Source organism: Macrobrachium nipponense, chromosome 23 (genome assembly GCF_015104395.2).
Source record: "Macrobrachium nipponense isolate FS-2020 chromosome 23, ASM1510439v2, whole genome shotgun sequence".
NCBI lineage: Eukaryota > Metazoa > Arthropoda > Malacostraca > Decapoda > Palaemonidae > Macrobrachium > Macrobrachium nipponense.
In genome coordinates, this window is record NC_061090.1 from 72699698 (window position 1) to 72719727 (window position 20030).

General features: G+C 44.8%; 1 protein-coding gene across 1 annotated transcript in view; it reads right to left on the reverse strand.

The window, feature by feature from the left end:
• LOC135201611 (beta-catenin-like protein 1) overlaps positions 1 to 20030 on the reverse strand; it is a 143867-nt gene that overhangs the window by 97328 nt on the left and 26509 nt on the right. The window contains exon 2 of the mRNA XM_064230669.1: positions 7250 to 7456. Coding sequence (XP_064086739.1) covers positions 7250 to 7456 — 207 coding nt within the window. The remainder of the gene's footprint in view (positions 1 to 7249; positions 7457 to 20030) is intronic.

The window sequence follows — 20030 nt, forward strand, 5'->3', positions numbered from 1 at the left end:
CTGCCTTCAACCAGATACGTATGAAGGTCAGGGCTACACTCCCTTTAACAAGCAACCGAGAGGTAGGGCGAGAGGCTACTTTCGCCAGCGTGGCGGCAGGAAGGGCGAACAAGGAGCAAGGCAGTTCAGAGGAGGGCGTGGTGGGTGTCAACCCGCCCATCAACAATGAGGCTCCCCAGGGTGGAGGGAGGCTGTTCCTCTTCCGTCACAGGTGGGGGTTCAGCAATTGGGCACAGAGCATAGTGTCCAAAGGGTTGGGTTGGAGTTGGATCAAAGATCCTCCTCCAATCAAATCATTCCGCCAAATACCATCAAAGGAATTGACAGATTACGCGGAGGAACTCCTTCAGAAAGGAGCTATTGCGAGAGTCAAGCATCTAAAATTTCAAGGTCGCTTATTCAGCGTGCCAAACGAAAGGCTCAACAAAAAGAAGGGTAATCTTAGACTTGTCAAAGCTAAACTCTTTCATTCGTTGCGACAAGTTCAAGATGCTTACCCTCTCGCAAGTAAGGACCTTACTTCCGCGTGGAGCCGTCACATGCTCCATCGATCTTACAGACGCATACTATCATATCCCTATAGCCAGACACTTCCGCCCATTCCTAGGATTCAGGCTAGGAAATCAGACATTCTCATTCAAAGTGATGCCCTTCGGTCTGAATGTAGCCCCCAGGGTATTCACGAAAATAGCAGAAGTGGTTGTACAGCAATTGAGAACTCAGGGAATCATGGTAGCAGCATACCTCGACGATTGGTTGATCTGGGCACCAACTGTCGAGGAATGTCTCAAAGCCACCAAAAAGGTAGTTCACTTTCTGGAACATCTGGGGTTTCCGGGTTCCAGATAAAACAAAACGAAATCCAGACTTACCCCGGAGTCTCGTTTTCAGTGGCTGGGAATCCAATGGGATTTGTCTTCCCACAATCTGTCAATTCCAGTGGCCAAACGGAAGGAAATAGCAAAATCTGTCAGGCAATTTCTCAAATGCAAACAAACATCAAGGAGAAACCAGGAAAGAATCCTAGGGTCCCTTCAGTTTGCTTCGGTAAACAGATATCCTCCTGAAAGCAAGGCTAAAAGATATAAATCAAGTTTGGCGATCGAAAGCAAACACCAAATCTCGAGACAAGTTGTCAGTAATTCCACAGATCCTTCGCAATCAACTCCGTCCATGGTCAAAAGTAAAGAACTTAGCCAAGCAGGTACCCCTTCAATATCCCCTTCCAGTGTTAACCATTCACACGGATGCCTCCCTGTCCGGGTGGGGGGGATATTCTCAGTTCAAACAGGTTCAGGGGACTTGGTCAGTTCAATTCGCCAGCTCCACATAAACGTTCTGGAAGCAATGGCAGTATTTCTTACCTTGAAGAGACTGCTTCCCCCGAAAAAGTCTCATCTAAGGCTAGTTTTGGACAGTGCAGTGGTAGTTCATTGCATCAACAGAGGAGGGTCCAAATCCAAGCATGTGAACCATGTCATGATAGCCATCTTTGCCCTAGCAAACAAACACAAATGGCATCTGTCCGCCACTCACCTGGCGGGGGTAAGAAATGTGATAGCAGACGCTTTGTCCCGGTCAGTTCCTCTGGAATCAGAATGGTCCCTAGACGACGGGTCATTCCAGTGGATATGCCGGAGAGTCCCAGGTCTCCAAGTAGATCTCTTCGCCTCACAAGCGAACCACAAGCTCCCTTGCTATGTGGCCCCCAACCTGGACCCTCTGGCTTATGCCACGGACGCCCTGTCGTTAGATTGGGATCAGTGGAGAAAAATTTATGTTTTTCCTCCAGTGAATCTTCTCTTGAAAGTCTTAAGCAAGCTGAGGACTTTCAAAGGAATAGTAGCTCTGATTGCACCGGTACTGGCCCAAGAGCAACTGGTATCCTCTTCTTCTGGAATTGGGGTCTCCGACCTCAACGGATTCCCAATCCCAAGCTGTCACAATCAGTACAAATGAGGACTGTGTTCGCTTCCTCAGGAATTCTTCAGACCCTAACTTTATGGACTTCATGAAGTTTGCGGCTAATAAAGATGCTAATATTGATCCACAAAATATTCTCTTCCTAGAATCAGATAAGAGAGAGTCAACCATTAGACAATATGACTCAGCTGTTAAAAAATTAGCATCTTTCCTGAAAGAATCAAACACTACAACCATGACAGGTTTAATTTAGCTATATCCTTTTTCAGATCCTTGTTTGAAAAATGGTTTAGCAGCTAGCACTATTACTACTCATAAATCGGCTTTGAAGAAGATCTTTCAGTTAGGTTTTCAGATAGATCTGACTGAATCTTATTTCACGTCTATTCCTAAAGCCTGTGCTAGACTTAGACCTTCTCAAAGGCCTACTGCAGTTTCATGGTTCTTAAATGATGTCCTCAAACTAGCTTCAGATACTGACAACTCGTCTTGTACATTCATAATGCTTCTTAGAAAGACATTATTCTTATTAAGCCTAGCTTCAGGAGCTAGAATTTCAGAACTGTCGGCTCTATCCAGAGATGCGGGTCATGTGGAATTCCTCCCCTCAGGAGAAGTTCTGCTTGCTCCGGATCGTAGCTTTTTAGCTAAAAATGAGGATCCTCTTGCAAGGTGGGCCCCCTTGGAAAGTCATCCCACTTCCCCAAGATCCTTCTCTCTGCCCCAGTATCAACTTTAAGAGCCTTTCTATCTCGTACATCCTCAAGATCCTCAGGTTCTCTCTTCATGAGAGAAAAAGGTGGTACTTTGTCAGTAAAAAGGTATTAGACAACAAATCCTTTACTTCATTAAACAAGCCAATCCTGATTCATTCCCAAAAGCACATGATATCAGGGGAGTAGCCACCTCAATTAATTACTTTCAACATATGAACTTTGAGGATCTTAAAAAGTTATACCTGGATGGAAATCCCCCCGACAGTCTTTAAACGTCATTATCTAAAGTCCTTGGAATCTTTAAAATTTAGCAGCAGTAGCAGCGGGAAACATTGTTTCTCCTGATACTGTATAGTAGTCGTAGTACAGATCCAGGTCTCCTTTCTACCTACCTCATCCAACATGCCTCACCCTATCGCCATGCTACTCGGATATCCTAGCCTTAGCCGCTGAATCATACTAGTGGATTGTCCCTTATTTTTTTGCTAGGGACATCCACACTTGTACTGATAATGTACTTCAGTGTACCTACCCTTATTTTTATGCTAGGGTAGGACACAATGTGTTTGTATATTTTGTAAATAATTTTCTAAGTAAATCTATTTTGTTAATATTACACTGCATTATTATAATTTACTATGTTTACTGTAATTTTAATACGTTACATTACTTAACGTTCTTTTATGTTACTGTTAGAATAAGTTAGGCTTAAGTACGTAGTTTGTAGCTGTAATTGATTTACTATTATATCCCTCGTTTTTACAACTGCTTTTTCATTTGTCCTTTTTTTTCCCATCTTGTCTGTTTCTCTGGTACTCTTTCAATAGGCCGACACGAGCTGAGCCCAGAAAAGGGATTTTGACGAAGGAAAAATCTATTTCTGGGTGATTGGCTCGTGTCGCCCTATGAAACCCACCCTGTATTGTTTACCCCCCATGCAGGACAAGATGTTTTTAGATTAAGGATGTCCGCTAGGGGCGCTGCTGTCCGTGGCGTCCTCTAGTAGTAGTAGTAGCGGCCGCATCGCCCGTTGGTATCAGCTCTCTCTTGTGGGGATTCTGATTGGAAGTTCTAATTGGTGAATGTCTCGTGGTAGTGTTCCCACTCGCCCCTATATTTACATACCGACACTTCTTTTTAAGAGTGAGCGAGTCAGTTTTACTGACATTTTCTTAATTTTGTTTTTCTCTGGTAATTTTAGATTAATTTTACCTAGAAAGAATGATATTAAGGATCCTTTCATAGGGCGACACGAGCCAATCACCCAGAAATAGATTTTTCCTTCGTCAAAATCCCTTTATTTACATTCATACTCAAATCAAAAATTCCTTCTTTACACAAATGAAAAATTTCATACTCTTCACAGGCATTAGGCTTATCCCCTTGGCTGACAAACTGCTACCAAAAAGTTCATCACTAACTTTAGGCACAACTAAAGCATGGTTAGGCATAAAACTACATGCAGAATTAATTTTGTTTTGCCTAGGCCTATATGTACTTTCATCTTCACCTATGCCTACTTCAACTGAATGATGACATTTTAAAACTTTACCATCTGTGCATACAACAGCAATATGACACCTATCTATGACATGTCTGACACTGGAAACTCTTATACCTGCATTTATTAGCCAAGTGTCTACTGTCATTACATGGTAACATTTCATTTCACTGACATTTTTACCACTAGGCCTACTTACAATAAAGTTTTGTACATTCTTGGAATTATTACATGCATTTGCAGCTTTAGAAACATTAATATTTCGTTGCACTGACCTTGGCCGATTTCCTGCAAAACTTACAGCATTGACACATGTTACTGGTGTTTTACATTGACTGAACAACTGCCACTGGCATACACTGATGCGTTCTTTTCGTTCACTTCAGCCTCCTCAGCTATTTGCAAAGCCTTGGCAAATGATAAGGCTAACCCATTACTTTCTTCAAGCAGTTTATTTGCAATGAATTTTGATTGGACAAAAACAATCAGCTAATCTACAAGCATTTGATCCAAAGCTGTACCAAATTCACAAAAACGAGATGCATGTTTCAATCAAACTGAAAATGACTGTGGAGATTCGTCATCTTTCCTTAGTAGCTATCAAAACTTTGTATGTTCCACGCATGGATTCTTACTACCACAATAATGATTACGAAGTAAAGTTGTAACTTCATCAAAGGTTTTGCTTACTGGCATAGCTGTTGATACTAAATCTTTCATTACTTGATATGTACTGTTTTGGCTCCAAACCACAAATCAAAAAATGAACTTTCTTGTCATCTGGTACAGACTTCACGGTGAAATAGCACTGAAGCTGTTCCAAGTAGCTGAACCACTCTTCCTCAGAGGCAGTGCAGACGCCATCCTTGCACAGATTCGTGCATTAAACTCGTCGCAACGAAATTAGTTGTAGTGTATCAGGGGGCAACTCCATTTATTAAGTGCAAAAGTAAAAGAATCATCAGGGGTTAATGCAAACCCAAGTTGCAACTTGAGTTCTTTTTATTGAACATGTATATGATTACAAGGTGTCCTGCTAGGTGGTGCTAGAGGTGAGGCACAATTTTCAAATGAGTATTAAAGTACAGCTCAATATACTACACTACTGCTACCTCCTTCTGTTTCATGGTATCGAAAGATTTAATCAGATCAGACAAATCCTGAGTAAAAAAGGGGCCTACTCCTCTGTGTTGGAAGACAGAGCTTAACATGACCCCATAACCTTTGATCGTGGAAGTCGACAGGTTCCTAGATGTTTTAAAATTTAGCAGGAAATCTGCTATTTCTGCTACAGATGTCTTGGTAGATGAGAGAGTGTGCCTTCTGCACCAGACTCTAAATATTACCCACTTAGTGTGATATACTCTGTCAGAGGACTGCTGTCTACATTCAGCATTTGCTTGCGAAACTGATCTTGAAAAACCCTCCTTTCTAAGGAGTTTTCTGACAGTTTGTAACCTGTCAGGGCCAGAGTAGATAACCCCTGATGAAACTGCCTGAAGTAGGGTTGTTCGAGTAACTAATGTTTTTGAGGTAGCAGTCTTGAAATGTCTGTCAGGAGGTCTAAAAGGTCTGAAAACCATTCCTTTGATGCCCAAAATGGGGTGATTAAAATCACTGATACATTCCGATGTGATTGTAATTTGTTGATTACTTGCCTCACCTTACTGAGAAGCAGGAAGGCATAGAAGAACTTGTTTGACTAGTCCTGCAACACTACATCTGTTGCCTAAGCAGGCTAACGGATCCAGGACTGGCAAGCAGAACAACAAGAGCCGATTGTTTATGGAAGTGGCAAACAGATCAAGTACTGGAGTCCCCAATACCTTCCAGAGACCCAAGCAGACTTGAGGATCTAGAATCCACTCCAAGGGTAAAATTCTGGGGCACTCGGACAAAACAGGGAGCTTGACAATGAGGGAAACTTCAGACACTACAGGAAGTTAGGCCGCCAGAGGGATCTAAGGCACTGGAGGCTGCTTGGGCAAAGAGTCTCTTGAAGAAGAGGAGTGCCTACAAGAAGAAGGACTTGGAAGCCACACTCTGACTCCCCACTAAAGGAGACACCGATGAAAACTACTCCGGACTATCCCAGTGAGCGCAAGATGGGTGAGGGCTACAAAGAGATTCCTTGAATCTTTGACAAGGCACTGGAGGAGAATGCAACACATTCATAGCATACCTTTTAAGGGGACGTGATATATCCACAAAGCGCCACTGGCATCTGGGACTAGAAGAAAGGCTATGACCGTCCAATAAAAACCCCTTTCCAGTGGAGCTCTGCTGCAACCTGGGAATCATCAGCAGGTCCAACCATGGGGCAACTAGAAGGGACAGACCCCACCAACCTCCCTTAGGCTGCCAGTTTGACTCCTCCCAGGTTTTGGGGAGTATGACATTGACATTTGCCTAAGAGAATCGGAGGGCTGGGCAGCCACCTCCACATCTAACACACCAGCACTAGGTGCTTTTGGGCACTCTGAGTCACTTTTATTGTCCATTACGACTTTCACAGAAGACACTATTTAGACAATGGATTCCACTATTATTTCAATACGCCCCACCAATTTTCAACTCAAAACTGGCCATGGGGTTGGGTTCGGAGGCAAGAGAGCCAGGTAAAGGAAGGAGCAGGTTGCACAGATGGAGGACTGGGAATGGGAGTCACAGAATGTCAGGCTAGTTGAACTTTAGCCTGACATTCCAAAAAAAGTCAACTACAGCCACAATTGGTAAAAACTTCATAATCTTGATTATTAAAGATTCACAAGAAACCTAACTATAAATATGCCAATGGGCTACCAAAATAAGAATACTTCACCAATTGAGGAAAAATATAATAGGAAAGCAACGAATTCCAAACCAAGCTGCTGCTAATAACTGGATGTACAGCCATCAGCTGGCTTAAACAAATTGAAGCTCTTTTGCTGGTTGTTCCTCTCTTTCCCCGAAGGTGGGTGGGGTTAGTCACCTACCCAAAACAAAATAGCACGACCTGCAAATTTCAAAATTTTAACTTCCGACGAGTGGAATTAAAAGAAATGTAATTACTTGGTAAGATACTTATAAAAAACTGTATTTGTTACAAGTATATAACTATAATACTTACACCTTCACCTGATTCTGTTTCCTCTAGTTCCATAAGTTTCTCTTCAATAATTTTCTGAGTACGGGCTGAAGTCACATGTGATACGGAATTCAAATGAGAAGGAGGAAGGGGTCCTAATCCTCTAGCCTCTAGTCTCCCTCGTTTTCGCCCAGTCCGTTCTTTCTCCTCCTCCTCTTCTTCCAATCCTCGTTTTAATGCCATTTCAGGCTATGAAAGTAAATAAAAATCTGTTAGTACTAAATCCTCATAAATTTGCTTAGCTGTCATTAACTAATTTTTCAGGTGAAGCCTTTACAAGGAAAAATTTTATTTTTATAATAAAAAACATTTTATTTATAATAATAATAATACTAATAATAATAATAATAATAATAATAATAATAATATGCTTTATTTCAGCTCAGGGCCATATACATTGAATATACAAAATACAGACAGTAACATACACAATCTAGATACATGAGACATGATAAAATAGAAAAAGAAAATGAATAATCGGCACTTATCCACAAAATAGCTGAGGTAGCATAAAAGCTAGTAATCATAATAGTACTGGTAATAACAGTAATAATATTGGTGAGAAAAAAATGCATTAAGAGTAATAACAGCTAGTGCACAAATTATATAACTTAAATTTCAACTAGAGACCTTAGGTGGTTACAGTAGTCAGGTAAAGAGGGCTAAGTACAAAAATTGAATGTAAAAAAAAAAAACTTTAACTTGATAGTAATCACAGTATTAAGAAAAATTAAAATAACAGCAATAAATGTAATAATGACAAAAACTGCAGATGACATCTTGCCAATACAGAGATTAAGTCCTTTAGGGGACAAAGGCCTCATTTTCCCATCTTTCCCACAATTTAGATCTTCTTCTTGCTTCACTCCTTAGGATGCTTTGTATGAGCGAGTTGCTGGCTGTTTCTCACTCGGGGTTTACCAGAACTGGACATTGTTCGCCTAACAATGATTTTTAAATTGTCCAGGCGGTTTTCTATGAACATTTGTGTGGCGGAGTGGTAGCGGGGAGTGTTTGTGAGGTGTCTCAGAATGTCATTGTGCACAACAGTGATGCGTCTCATGGTCTCTCGGGTATAGTTCGTGCAGAGGGAACACCCATAGATACTGTAGCAGTACGAGCGGAAGAGCAGCAGTTTCACGTCTCGGTGACAGAAGGCAAACGTCCTTGCAATCATGTTGCCAGTTGCACATAGTTTACAACGCCTCTGTTCAATGTCTGCCGTATCTTTTAGGTCGTCGGTGATAATGTGACCCAAATACGGAAATTCGTGCACAAATTCCAGCCGATGGTTTCCGAGGAAAATTTGTGGTTCTGCAATATGCTTAAGCGATCTCAGGAGCAGCGACATGCACTGGGTCTTGGTTTCGTTATAGATTATATCAAATTCCTCTGCATATTGGCGGCAAGTGTCGATGAGTCGTTGGAGACCTTGGACTGATGGGGAAATCAGAACCATATCGTCAGCATAACAGAGGCTTTTTATAGTTGTTTCATTGACAGTGCATCCGATTGGGAGTGAGTTCAGTTTGACATTCAAGGCATCTGTGTACGCATTAAACAGGTATGGAGAGAGAATGCCCCCTTGCCGAAGCCCGTTTAGGGAGCCGAAGGTGTAAGATAATATGTTACCCCATTTGACACAGAATTGCTGTGTGGAGAACCGGCAATGTAAAATGCCAATTAGATACAGGGGTGTGCCCCTTTTATGCAGCTTCAGGTAGTTTACTCTGTCAAATACTTTTCTCACATCCACAAAACAAAGGAAAACAGGAGAGGCTGATGATAGGTAGTAATTCAGCAATTCTTTCAGTATGTAGATGCAGGTGTCGGTTGAGTGGTTTGCTTTAAACCCGAACTGGTTGTCAGTGGTGTGTAGAACAGACTCAAGTATCTTCGATGCGATCGTAGTGATAGCAATCGGCCGGTAGTTGCCAGGGTCAGCTGCATCCTTTAGCTTGTTTTTGATTAATGGTATAAATGGACTAAGAGTAGGGAGTCTGGGAGAAACCGGTGAATTATGCACGCATTGAATAGGGCAGCTAGCAAAATGATATTGTTATGATACAATAAAGTTTTATACATACTTACCTGGCAGATATATACAATTAATTGCCCACCCTACCTCCCCTCAGGAGACAGGCGGTAGAGAGAAAATCTGATAGAAAACGGGAATGGTTCCTATTCCTGCCACCCAGCGACAGAGAGGTAGATCACCTGACCTACCGGTAGCGTGTGCGCGAAATTCGAATTTCTGTCGGGCGACGGAGTCTAATAGCTAAGTGTATATCTGCCAGGTAAGTATGTATAAAACTTTATTGTATCATAACAATATCACTTTTATACATTCAGCTTACCTGTCAGATATATACTTAGCTGATTCACACCATTGGAGGAGGGTAAAAGACAGTTAATTACTGATTTAGACAGGAATCACAACATACATTGTAGGTAATAAATAAATAAAACCTTGGTTCCTACCTGATTAGACTGAAGACTTCATGGTTACTATCCAGGAGTCTGTTAAGTCTCAAGAGCCTCAGCGAGATATTGATCTATGGCTAAGAGTTCTTGTAGGTCTGCCAAAGGGGTCTTATCCACTTACTCGGCAGAGCCTGGAAGGACTATGTCAATGGGTGCTGATCCACTTACTTGACAAGAACCTTATTCAAGGAGCACAACACCGATCCCGATCACCTTAACCTAACACCCGTGTTAGTTCTAAGATTGCAAGGAGTTATCCCCGAACTCTTTGCAAACAACCAAAAACTCAAATCACAAACATACGTACGTATCACGTAAAAGTACAAAAAGATAAAAAAAAAAAATTTTGTACAACCTAGCTTATAAGATGCATTCCCCGTTCCTTACTGACAAAAGCAACGGCCGCCTGCGCAACATCAAGCACTCCTGCCAGTAGAAAACCAAGAACCCATCTCAAAAGGAAGGTCTACGTACAAATAAATAAACAAAAATATGTAAAATTTAAGGATCGGTATGTGTTCCAAGTCCCAGCACTGTATCCGCTGATACGAAAGGACCTAGGTTACTTTGACATCTTTAAGGTAGTGAGATGCGAAGACTGAATTACACCTCCAGTAAGTCGCATCTAAAATGTCTTTCAAAGACATGTTTTTATGAAATGTTAAAGATGTGGCTACAGCTCTTACCTCATGAGCCTTCACTCAAAGAGTTCTAAATGAGTCATCAGTGCATATTTCATGAGCTTCAGTAATAATGCTCCTGACAAAAAATGCTAACGCATTTTTTGACATAGGTCTCTTTGGATCGCGAACCGCGCACCATAGACTTCGTTTACATCCTCCTAGTTCACTCTTCTTCTTTAGATAGAACTTAAGAGCTCTTACCGGACATAAAGATCTTTCAATTTCCTCTCCCACCAGGTTCGAAAGACCCTTCACTTCAAAACTCCTGGGCCAGGGTTTTGAAGGATTTTCGTTCTTGGCCAGAAACAGAGTCTGGAAAGAACAAATCGCTGAATCTTTCTTAAATCCCACTCGAGAATCAAGAGCGTGGATTTCACTAGTTCTTTTAGCTGTCGCTAAGGATAGCAAGAAAATACATTTTCTCGTTAAATCCCTAAACGAAGCCCGGTGAGGAGGTTCAAATGTTTCTGATGAAAGGAATTTAAGCACCACATCCAGGTTCCAGCTCGGAGTACGAGGAGATATGGATTTAGAGGTCTCGAACAATCTTATTAGGTCGTGAAGGTCCTTGTCTTCTGCTAAATTTAAGTCTCTGTTCCTAAAAACCGCAGAGAGCATACTTCGGTAGCCTTTGATAGTAGAAACCGATAAATGGGATTCCTCTCTAAGGAATATAAAAAAATCGGCAATGTTGGTCACCATCTTCTGAAAACATCCCACTTTGATTGATAGACCCGAATGGTTGAAGATCTTCGGGCTCTAGCGATTGCTTTCGAAGCTTTGCTTGAAAAGCCTCTCGCTCTGACAAGTCTTTCGATAGTCGAAAGGCAGTCAGAGCGAGAGCGGGGAGGTTTTGATGATACCTCTCGAAGTGGGGTTGTTTGAGAAGATCTATCCTGTTTGGAAGAGATCTTGGGAAGTCCACTGTCCATTCCTGTACCTCTGTGAACCAATCTTGAGACGGCCAAAAAGGGGCGATGAGTGTTAGTCTCGTCCCTTTTGAAGCCACAAACTTTTTTAGAACTACTCCTATCAGTTTGAAGGGGGGAAAGGCATAAGCATCTAGGCCTGACCAATTCAGCAGCATGGCGTCCACCGCTATTGCTCTTGGATCTTCCACCGAGGAGCAGAAGTTCTCTATCCTCCTGGATAGGAAGGTTGCGAACAGGTCTATCTGTGGTCTGCCCCACAGGGACCACAGGCTCTGACACACTTGATCGTGGAGAGTCCACTCTGTGGGGAGAACTTGGTTTGACCTGCTGAGTCTGTCCGCCCTCACATTTTTCTCTCCTTTTACGAATCTCGTAAGGAGGGTAATGTTCTTCTCTTTTGCCCAAGACAACAGATCTCTCGTTATCTCGTATAGGGAAAACGAGTGATTCCCCCCTTGTTTTCTGATATAGGCCAACACCGTGGTATTGTCCGCATTGACCTGTACCACCTGATCTTTGACCTGCGGTTCGAAGAACTTTAGAGCTAGGAAAACTGCGTACAGTTCCTTGGCGTTTATATGCCAGGCTTCCTGTTCCTTCTTCCATCGGCCTGACACTTCTCTTGCTCCAAGAGTCGCTCCCCATCCCTTCTCTGATGCGTCTGAGAATAAGATTAGGTCTGGGTTCCGAACCTCTAGAGGCATGCCCTCGTTCTTTTCCAGAGGTATCAGCCACAACTTTAGGTGATTCTTCACCTCTAATGGAATCGTGAACGTGTCTGTTAGTTGCCCTTCCTTCCAATTCCATGTTCTTCTTAAGAAGAATTGAAGAGGGCGTAGGTGGAGTCTTCCTAGGGAAATGAACTGTTCTAGGGAGGAAAGGGTCCCCAGAAGGTTTAACCATTCCCTCGCTGAACTTCGTTCTTTCCCTAGGAAGTTCGAGACTTTCTGTAAGCCCCGAACGAGTCTTTCCTGGGAAGGAAAAGCCCGAAAACCCCGAGAATCCATCCAAATCCCCAGATAAACTAAGTTCTGGCTGGGGATCATCTGTGATTTCTCGAGATTCACGAGCAATCCTAAAGATTTCGTTAGGTTCAATGTTGTTTGCAGGTCCTCCAAACATTGTTTCTCCGACTTGGCTCGGATTAGCCAATCGTCGAGATACAGAGAGATGTTTATCCCTTTCAGATGAAGCCATCTGGCCACATTCCTCATCAGGTACGTAAATACCTGAGGAGCAGTGGAGAGGCCGAAGCACAAGGCCCTGAACTGAAAGATCTTTCCTTGTATCATAAATCTGAGATACTTCCTCAACGATGGGTGAATCGGAACATGAAAGTAAGCATCCTGAAGGTCCAGGGAGACCATCCAATCTCCCGGACGCAGGGCTGAAAGAACCGAAGCTGAAGTCTCCATGGAGAATTTCTTCTTCTCCACATATCGGTTCAGAATACTTACATCTAGGATAGGTCTCCATCACCCCGAAGCCTTCGGGACTAAGAAAAGGCGGTTGTAAAACCCCGGGGAGTGCGGATCCTGCACTACTTCTATTGCTTCCTTGTTCCTCATCGTTACCACCGTCTGAAGAAGCGTCTCCCTCAGAACAGGGTCCTTGTACTTCGCCGACAATTCCTTCAGAGATGTTGACAAAGGCGGTCTGTCTAGGAAGGGAATGATGTACCCCTTCTCCAGAACAGAGTCCAGGGATCGGCTTCCCTCACGGACCAGGCTTCTACAAAGTTTCGAAGCCTGGCACCTACAGGTGTTTGGAGGACGTAGTTGCTACTTGGACTTTTTAAACGATCGGAAGGAAGACCTTCCTCGTTTATCAAAAGCCTTCCTTTTCGTTGGGGGTCGAGTTGAGGCGCCTCCACGAAAGGGCACAATCGGAGTACGAGTCGTTTTCTTGACAATAGGTACTGCTGGTCTATTCTTCTTGGTAGATTGTACCAAAAGATCCTGTGTTGCCTTCTCAGATAGTGACCGTGAGATGTTCTTCACTAGCTGAGAAGGAAACAGGTAATCCGACAGAGGTGCGAACAGAAGCGCTGACCTCTGGGATGGAGATACCGCTTTGGTTAGAAAAGAACCAAACAGCGATCTCTTCTTTACTACTCCTGACCCGAAAAGAGATGCCAGTTCTCCCGAACCATCCTGTACAGCCTTATCCATGCACGACAAGATACTGTGCAACACTTCAGGATCAAGAAAGTCTGGATCTCGGGTCTTTTTCGCCAGCACCCCAAGGGACCAATCCAGGAAATTGAAAACTTCCAAGACGTGGAAAAGTCCCTTTAGGTGCTGATCTAACTCGGACATGCTCCAAGATGCCTTTGCCGAGTTAAGGGAGTGTCTTCTTGAAGACTCTACAAGGCTTGAAAAGTCCGACTCAGCAGAAGGAAGCATCAGGCCCATAGCTTCCTCCGTTCTGTACCAGATACCTCTCCTACCTGCAAGTTTGGAGGGAGGAGAGCAATATACCGTTCTTAAGGACTCTTTCTTAGAGACCATCCAAGAATCCAAGGACTGAAGAGCCTTCTTCATGGATATTGCAGGTTTCATTTTCAGAAACGAAGAGGACTTGGGCGTCTTCGTACTGGAAAAGAGTGATCTAGGAGAAGGAGGAGCTGCAGGGCTTAGCGAATCTCCGAACTCTTGAAGGAGAAGCGAAGCTAAAACCTTATAATTGGAAAGGCCTTCGCTGGTAGAAACCTCTTCCTCGGACACGTCTTCGAGTTCCAGATTAGTAGGGGAACGAGTTCTATCCGGGGATCTAGTTTCCCTGGGAGAAATACTCCTGGTCGGAGAAGGACTGCCAGACCTAGAAGTTTTCTTCCCTTGCACTTCCCTCGCGCCTGGCTGGCGCCTCGCGCCTGGTTGGCGCCTCGCGCCTGACTGGCTCCTAGCACCTGGCTGGCGCTTCGCATCTGGCTGGCGCCTCGCGCCTGGCTGGCTCCTCGCGCCTGGCTGGCGCCTCGCTCCTGGCTGGCGCCTCGCGCCTGAACTGTTCTTGTCTTGAAGAAACTTCTCTCTCCTCTGAAGTCTCGTGCCTGGCTGGCTCTTCACGCCTGGCTGGCGCCTCGCGCCTGATAGGAGAAAGAATCTTGACAGGTCTATGAAAAACTGACGAGTCTGAATCGTTGTCCGATGAAGATAAATCTTTCGGACGAACTTGACATAAGGAAGGTCTAGATTTTTTAATAGGAAGATAAGAATCCTTCCTTCTTGGAGGATCTCTAGAGAGAACTCCCACAAGAGAAGCGATTGAATCCTGCACATTTTGTAAGATTCTCGTCGTTTCTCTGTTAGTGTCCAAAGGAGGGGAAGGAGAACGGTCCTTCTCAGGTTCCCACGAATCTGCAGGAGAAAGCAACACACTTTTAGCCTTCTTACTTCCCGATGGCAAATCTTCCGGAAAAGGCTCAGGACTCGAGTTTAAACGGGATTCATTCCAGCCCCTTTTCAGGGGGCAGGAAAGATCCGCTGATCTCCAACCTCTCTTGGGAGATGAATTCTCCGACGAAGAGAAACACTCACAGAGAACGCTTTTCCTATAGCATTCTCTGGCAGTCTGAGGTGTTACAGAACCTGCCGAAGGGACGTCTGAGTGGTGGGGATCCTCCACAACCTCCGTACAGCTTTTGACATTCCTTCTCCTCTGGGCTTGGGAGCTTGAAAGAGGTCTAGGCTAAGGAGCGTTGTGAAGCCGATCAAACGCCCCCTCCACTGCACTGGGGACACTTAGATCACTATCCACTGCACTATTTATCTCACTATGCTTACCTTCTATTGCCGCCATTTTTTGTTCCATTTTCTTAAGGGCGGCCTTGAGATTAGCAATTTCCGATGTAGAATCCGTCGGATCTACAACAGGAGCAGATACTAAATCATGTTGAAAAATCCAAACCAAATCCAATAAACGGTCCACAATAGCGTATGCCAGTACAATCGATCCAAATACGTCACCAAAAAGTCCAAACGAAGATCAATTGCGATGCAAAAAACGAAATCCAGCCAGAGGAACTAACAACGTTGTTGCTAGTAGCGCCGACAGAGAAAATCTGATAGAAAACGGGAATGGTTCCTATTCCTGCCACCCAGTGGCAGGGAGGTAGATCACCTGACCTACCGGTAGCGTGTGCGCGAAATTCGAATTTCTGTCGGGCGACGGAGTCTAATAGCTAAGTATATATCTGACAGGTAAGTTGAATGTATAAAAATGTAAATTATCGGATGGCAGAATTTGACGGCCTCTGCAGGAAGACCATCACAGACGGGCGATTTATTATTAGGTAGGCTGTTTATGGCATCGCTGATGTTACCTGGTGTAATACGGTCTGCAAAATGAAACTGAATGTTGTCAGTAAGGAGGTTATCTTCATCCCTTTGGGAATCTTGATCATTTATGCAATTCAGGATATTGTTGAAGTGATCACCCCACATACTTGCGATAGCTTTGTCTCCGACTGCTTCCCCTACTCTCTGTGATAGCTTTTTAGTTTCGGGATTTAAGGACTGGTTATCTTTCCAAAGACGAGGATAATCACCAGATTCTAAGTTTCTAGACATTGCATTTGGCTCTTAGTTGTTTTTCATTTAACCTGCAGTGCTTAAGAGCAAGTTTGAACTGCGCTCTCGCCTGTCTCATTAGTAATGCAGTGTGCCCTTCCCTGGGGCTACCATTTACTTACCAAGTAATTATGTAGCTCAGAATTTCTGGGCCTAGCCTGTGTCGCTCCGTGAAATGGTTCCTTTAGCACTCATTTCTAAGGTATAAGTATTGCTACAAATACCAGAGAAAAAGCTATATGGTAGTGCCAGAGTGTGTTCTGGCTCGCTCACCTTTATTCAAGGAGTCGGCATGGTATCTGGGGGGAGTGAAACCACTACCAGAGGTCCCCTGCCAATTAGTCTCTTCCTTTCTCAATATCCCTCATCTACAGAGGAGCCGTTCTAGGCCCCCGCTACCAGCTACTGCTACAACTAGCGCTTTGTTTACCATTCCTTTTGATAGCACGACTTCGCTAGCACGAACCATCATCCTTTTGCATGGTATGCTTAAAGTTGTAATTGTATTCTTTTTTCACCAATTAAATATCGAGTGAATGAGGCCTGGCCAGCGCGATAATGTTGGATCGTCTGAGGTTGTTTACCCCATATTGAATTTTCTTTAAAATACATGTAACGTTTTACCCTTTGCCGGTATTTCTACAGAAGCAATCCGCGGTGGCCTAACATTTCTTGCAGGGTAATTCTAAAGAATACTTCTGCACAAACTGCAAGGAACGTAACCGCGGATACGACATCCATTAGGGATTGGGGCGTCCAATATATTTCTCTGTGTTTAGTACTGGCACCTGGGGGTTAATTACAGTCGTCCGAATAAATATTTCTGGGCTCAGTTCGTGTCGCTGCGCGAAATATCCTTTAATCCATTATTTCTAAGGTAAATGTACTAACACATACCAGAGAATAAATAAAATAAAGAAAAGGTCAGTACTACTGACTCGCTCACCCTCCAAGAGGGTGTCGGTATGAACACTATGGCGAGTGAGACCACTACCACGAACCACTTGCCAATAGAAATCTCCCACTACAAAACCCCCACTAGAGGGGAGCCGACCCACAGAGTGGGCAGCAACTACTACTACTCCATCCCATGCTGCCGACTGCTGCGCCTCTGGTGGCCATCCTTTTCAGTTAGCGCACCGCGTACACACGTGCCCTTTTTTGCTCTGTGTTTTTTGTGCCCCTATCTTGGATTTATCAGTCATGGAGCGTACAGCCATCGCAGCAGCTAAGTTAAGTAATCAGTTGTTATTGCTATTGAGTTTTTTCCGCCCTTGAGTCAGTATTTGCCGTTTTTTAGGTATAAATACGGGCTCTTGGTCGGAAGCATGGCAGCATGGTTCTGCCTCGTGGCGGGTTCGTTCTTGTTCATTCCATACCAGAACCTTCCCTTATTTCCTTACGCTCTATTGTTAGTTATCTATTTTATGTTAGGGGTCCAGCCTACTGGGTTTGGTTTTATGTCATGCATGCATGGCTTCTTCTTAACACCTTGCGTAGGCATCTTCCATCCAGGACCCTAGCCACAGCTCTTAGTATCGGCCCCGGCTAGCTTTGAGTGGTAGACTTTCTTTCGGGTTAGTCGTACACGCCTGGATTTTTTTCTCCTACTGATTTATTTTCTTTCTTTACGTTAAGTGATTTTGGTTATTTATATTTTAGGTTAGCCTACGGCGTCTGGCATTTCACGTAGCCTAGGTATGTATTATTGGTATCCACCACTATTGCTTCCGCTCTTCAGTTCGGTTGCTTCTCTATAGCATCTCTCTGATTAGTTGGTTGCTTTATCCTAGGCTATATTGTGTCATTGTATTGCATGTTACCGCTCCGTGGTCACTACGTGATCACGGAGCAGCCAGGCGCCTGTCCAGTCACCTTTCCCTCCTCCCGCTCTTCCATAGGGCCGGGGGGGAGGGTTGGTCTGTCCTCGCTCGTTCCCCACAATCCCGTGCCTGCCTCCCTCTCCTCCCTATGGCGGAGGGAGTAGGTAGGGGGGGCTGGACAGACCCAGACTGGACCCGACCTCTCTCTGGCTTCACGGCGCGCTCGGATGACTAAGGGGGGGGGACTGGCCTTCCCCCCTCCGTCGTTACTCCGTCGCTCCGTTGCTAGCTCGAGTCTGTTTCGCCCTCTCGCCCTTTCCCAGCTTACTGGTGCTCTTTAATTTACCGGAGCTCCGGCATCCACGTGGAAAGGTGCTAGTTCACCCTGGCGGGCGGACTGCAGGCGTACAGTTGGTCTTTCCTAACCAACCCCGTCGCGCTGATATCGCGACACGAACACCAGCCGCGCACCGGATTTTTATTCCGGTACGTTCTATGGCTTTAGGTTTTAAGTAGTTTAGTATTTAATTTAAACTATAGTAAGTTTAATTTAAGCTACCTTAAGCCAATCCCTCCGTTACCTACACACCGGATCTCTCCGGGGTCCTAGCCTATTCAGGCGGTAAGGGAGGGGTTATGCCCAAAATTTTTTCGCGCTCCGGCATGCAGCGGAGTTCTTTTAGCCTCTAGCCTGTAAGTGATATCTTTTAGGATGCTCATGTATCTTTTCACTTACAGACCACCAACTGGGAGCATCCAGGATGCAATGCCATGCTCCAGGACCCCTGTGGGCATGAAGTCTGCAGATCCATGCTCCATGCGCGACTCCAGCACGGGAATCTTCAAGTCTGGTTTCACGAGACCTGCACTATTTGCTACGATCTGGTGAGCCAGCTCGTAGACGGGGTAAGTATTCCCAACTCCGTTCGCTAATCCCTACAAGGTTATAGCTCTTAACTTTAATTTTAATCTCTTATTTTAAACTTAAGCTTGTTTTATATGGGATCTCGCATCCCCTATGTTTTTAGTCTAAACCTATTACTTAAGTTTTAATCTTAAGTTTAAACTTAAAACTAACAAATACCCTCTCTTCCAGGCTCCTGCTGTTAGAGACACCGCCCTGGCAACCTGAGGGGGCTTGGGTCGGCGGTTTTTGGCAAGAACGCCGCCAAGGGACAGCCCTACATTCTTGAGAAGAGGTTGGCTGTCCTGATCTTCCCCGGCGGCAAGTCAACGGGTTACGTCGACCCGGCAGAGGCAGCCCCGACTATGGCGGCGATTCAGCAACAGCTCGCCGCTTCGTTGAGTGAACCAGGCCAGGACATCTGTCGGAAGTCGCGAACATGGATCTGAATATTGAACCAATGGTAGGTGTTGACGACCTGTTGGTCGAGGTAGGTACGTTGGACGCCCAAGGGCTTCCCTTGGGCGCCACTGGGTCTTCTACTCCTGCTAACTCTCCAGCTTCCTTCCAAGGCTTTACAGGAGCTGAGCTCCTTTATACTTCTCCTGATGCTTCCGTAAGACCTAAGGTCAAAGGACAAGGGACGGTTGTGAAAAACCCTAAGTAAGACGTCCGTCGGTCGTCCAAAAAGACGTCGTCGCGTCAACATCTCGCAAGTCTCCGGCTACGAACCCCGGAGCAGAGAGGTCTAGAGCTTCTGGGTCCGGCTCCAAATCCTCAAGTAGTAGGTCTTCCAAGGAGAGATCACATACTCCGGCGGAGTCAGCCGTTTCTCCTCTCCCCTTGGTACCTGTTCAGAGTTACCCAACCACCACCGCAGCAGCTCCGGCTTTGGATCCCAATGCTGGTCTGTTACAACACATGGGGGATTTGGTCGGTTCTCTCAAAAACAGTATGGAGCAGATGTTCTCCCGGTTGTCCGACAGGATCACCTCCCAGGATAACATCATCGCCGAACTTAGCCAGGCTCCTCTAGCTACTCCCCCACCTTTCGGCACAGGTATAGCTCAGCTTGCCACCCATGACTCTCTGCCTCCGTTCTCTATGAACAACCCTGGAGGGTGGCGTCATACGCCCCCTTCCAGGACGGGCTTATTTCTATTCCGGAGTGTGGAACTCGAAGGATTGAGGACTTCGAGTTCTACCCGGAGGGTCTACAGCCGCCGTTCATTGGCTACGCCAGACTCACTGACGCAGCCATGACGCGAGATGACAAGGTCCCTAAAGAGACAGTCCTCTATTCACGTGACCAGGCTCAAAGAGAATGGCTCAGTGCTTAGAGGACATGGATTGTTCAAACACGAAGATT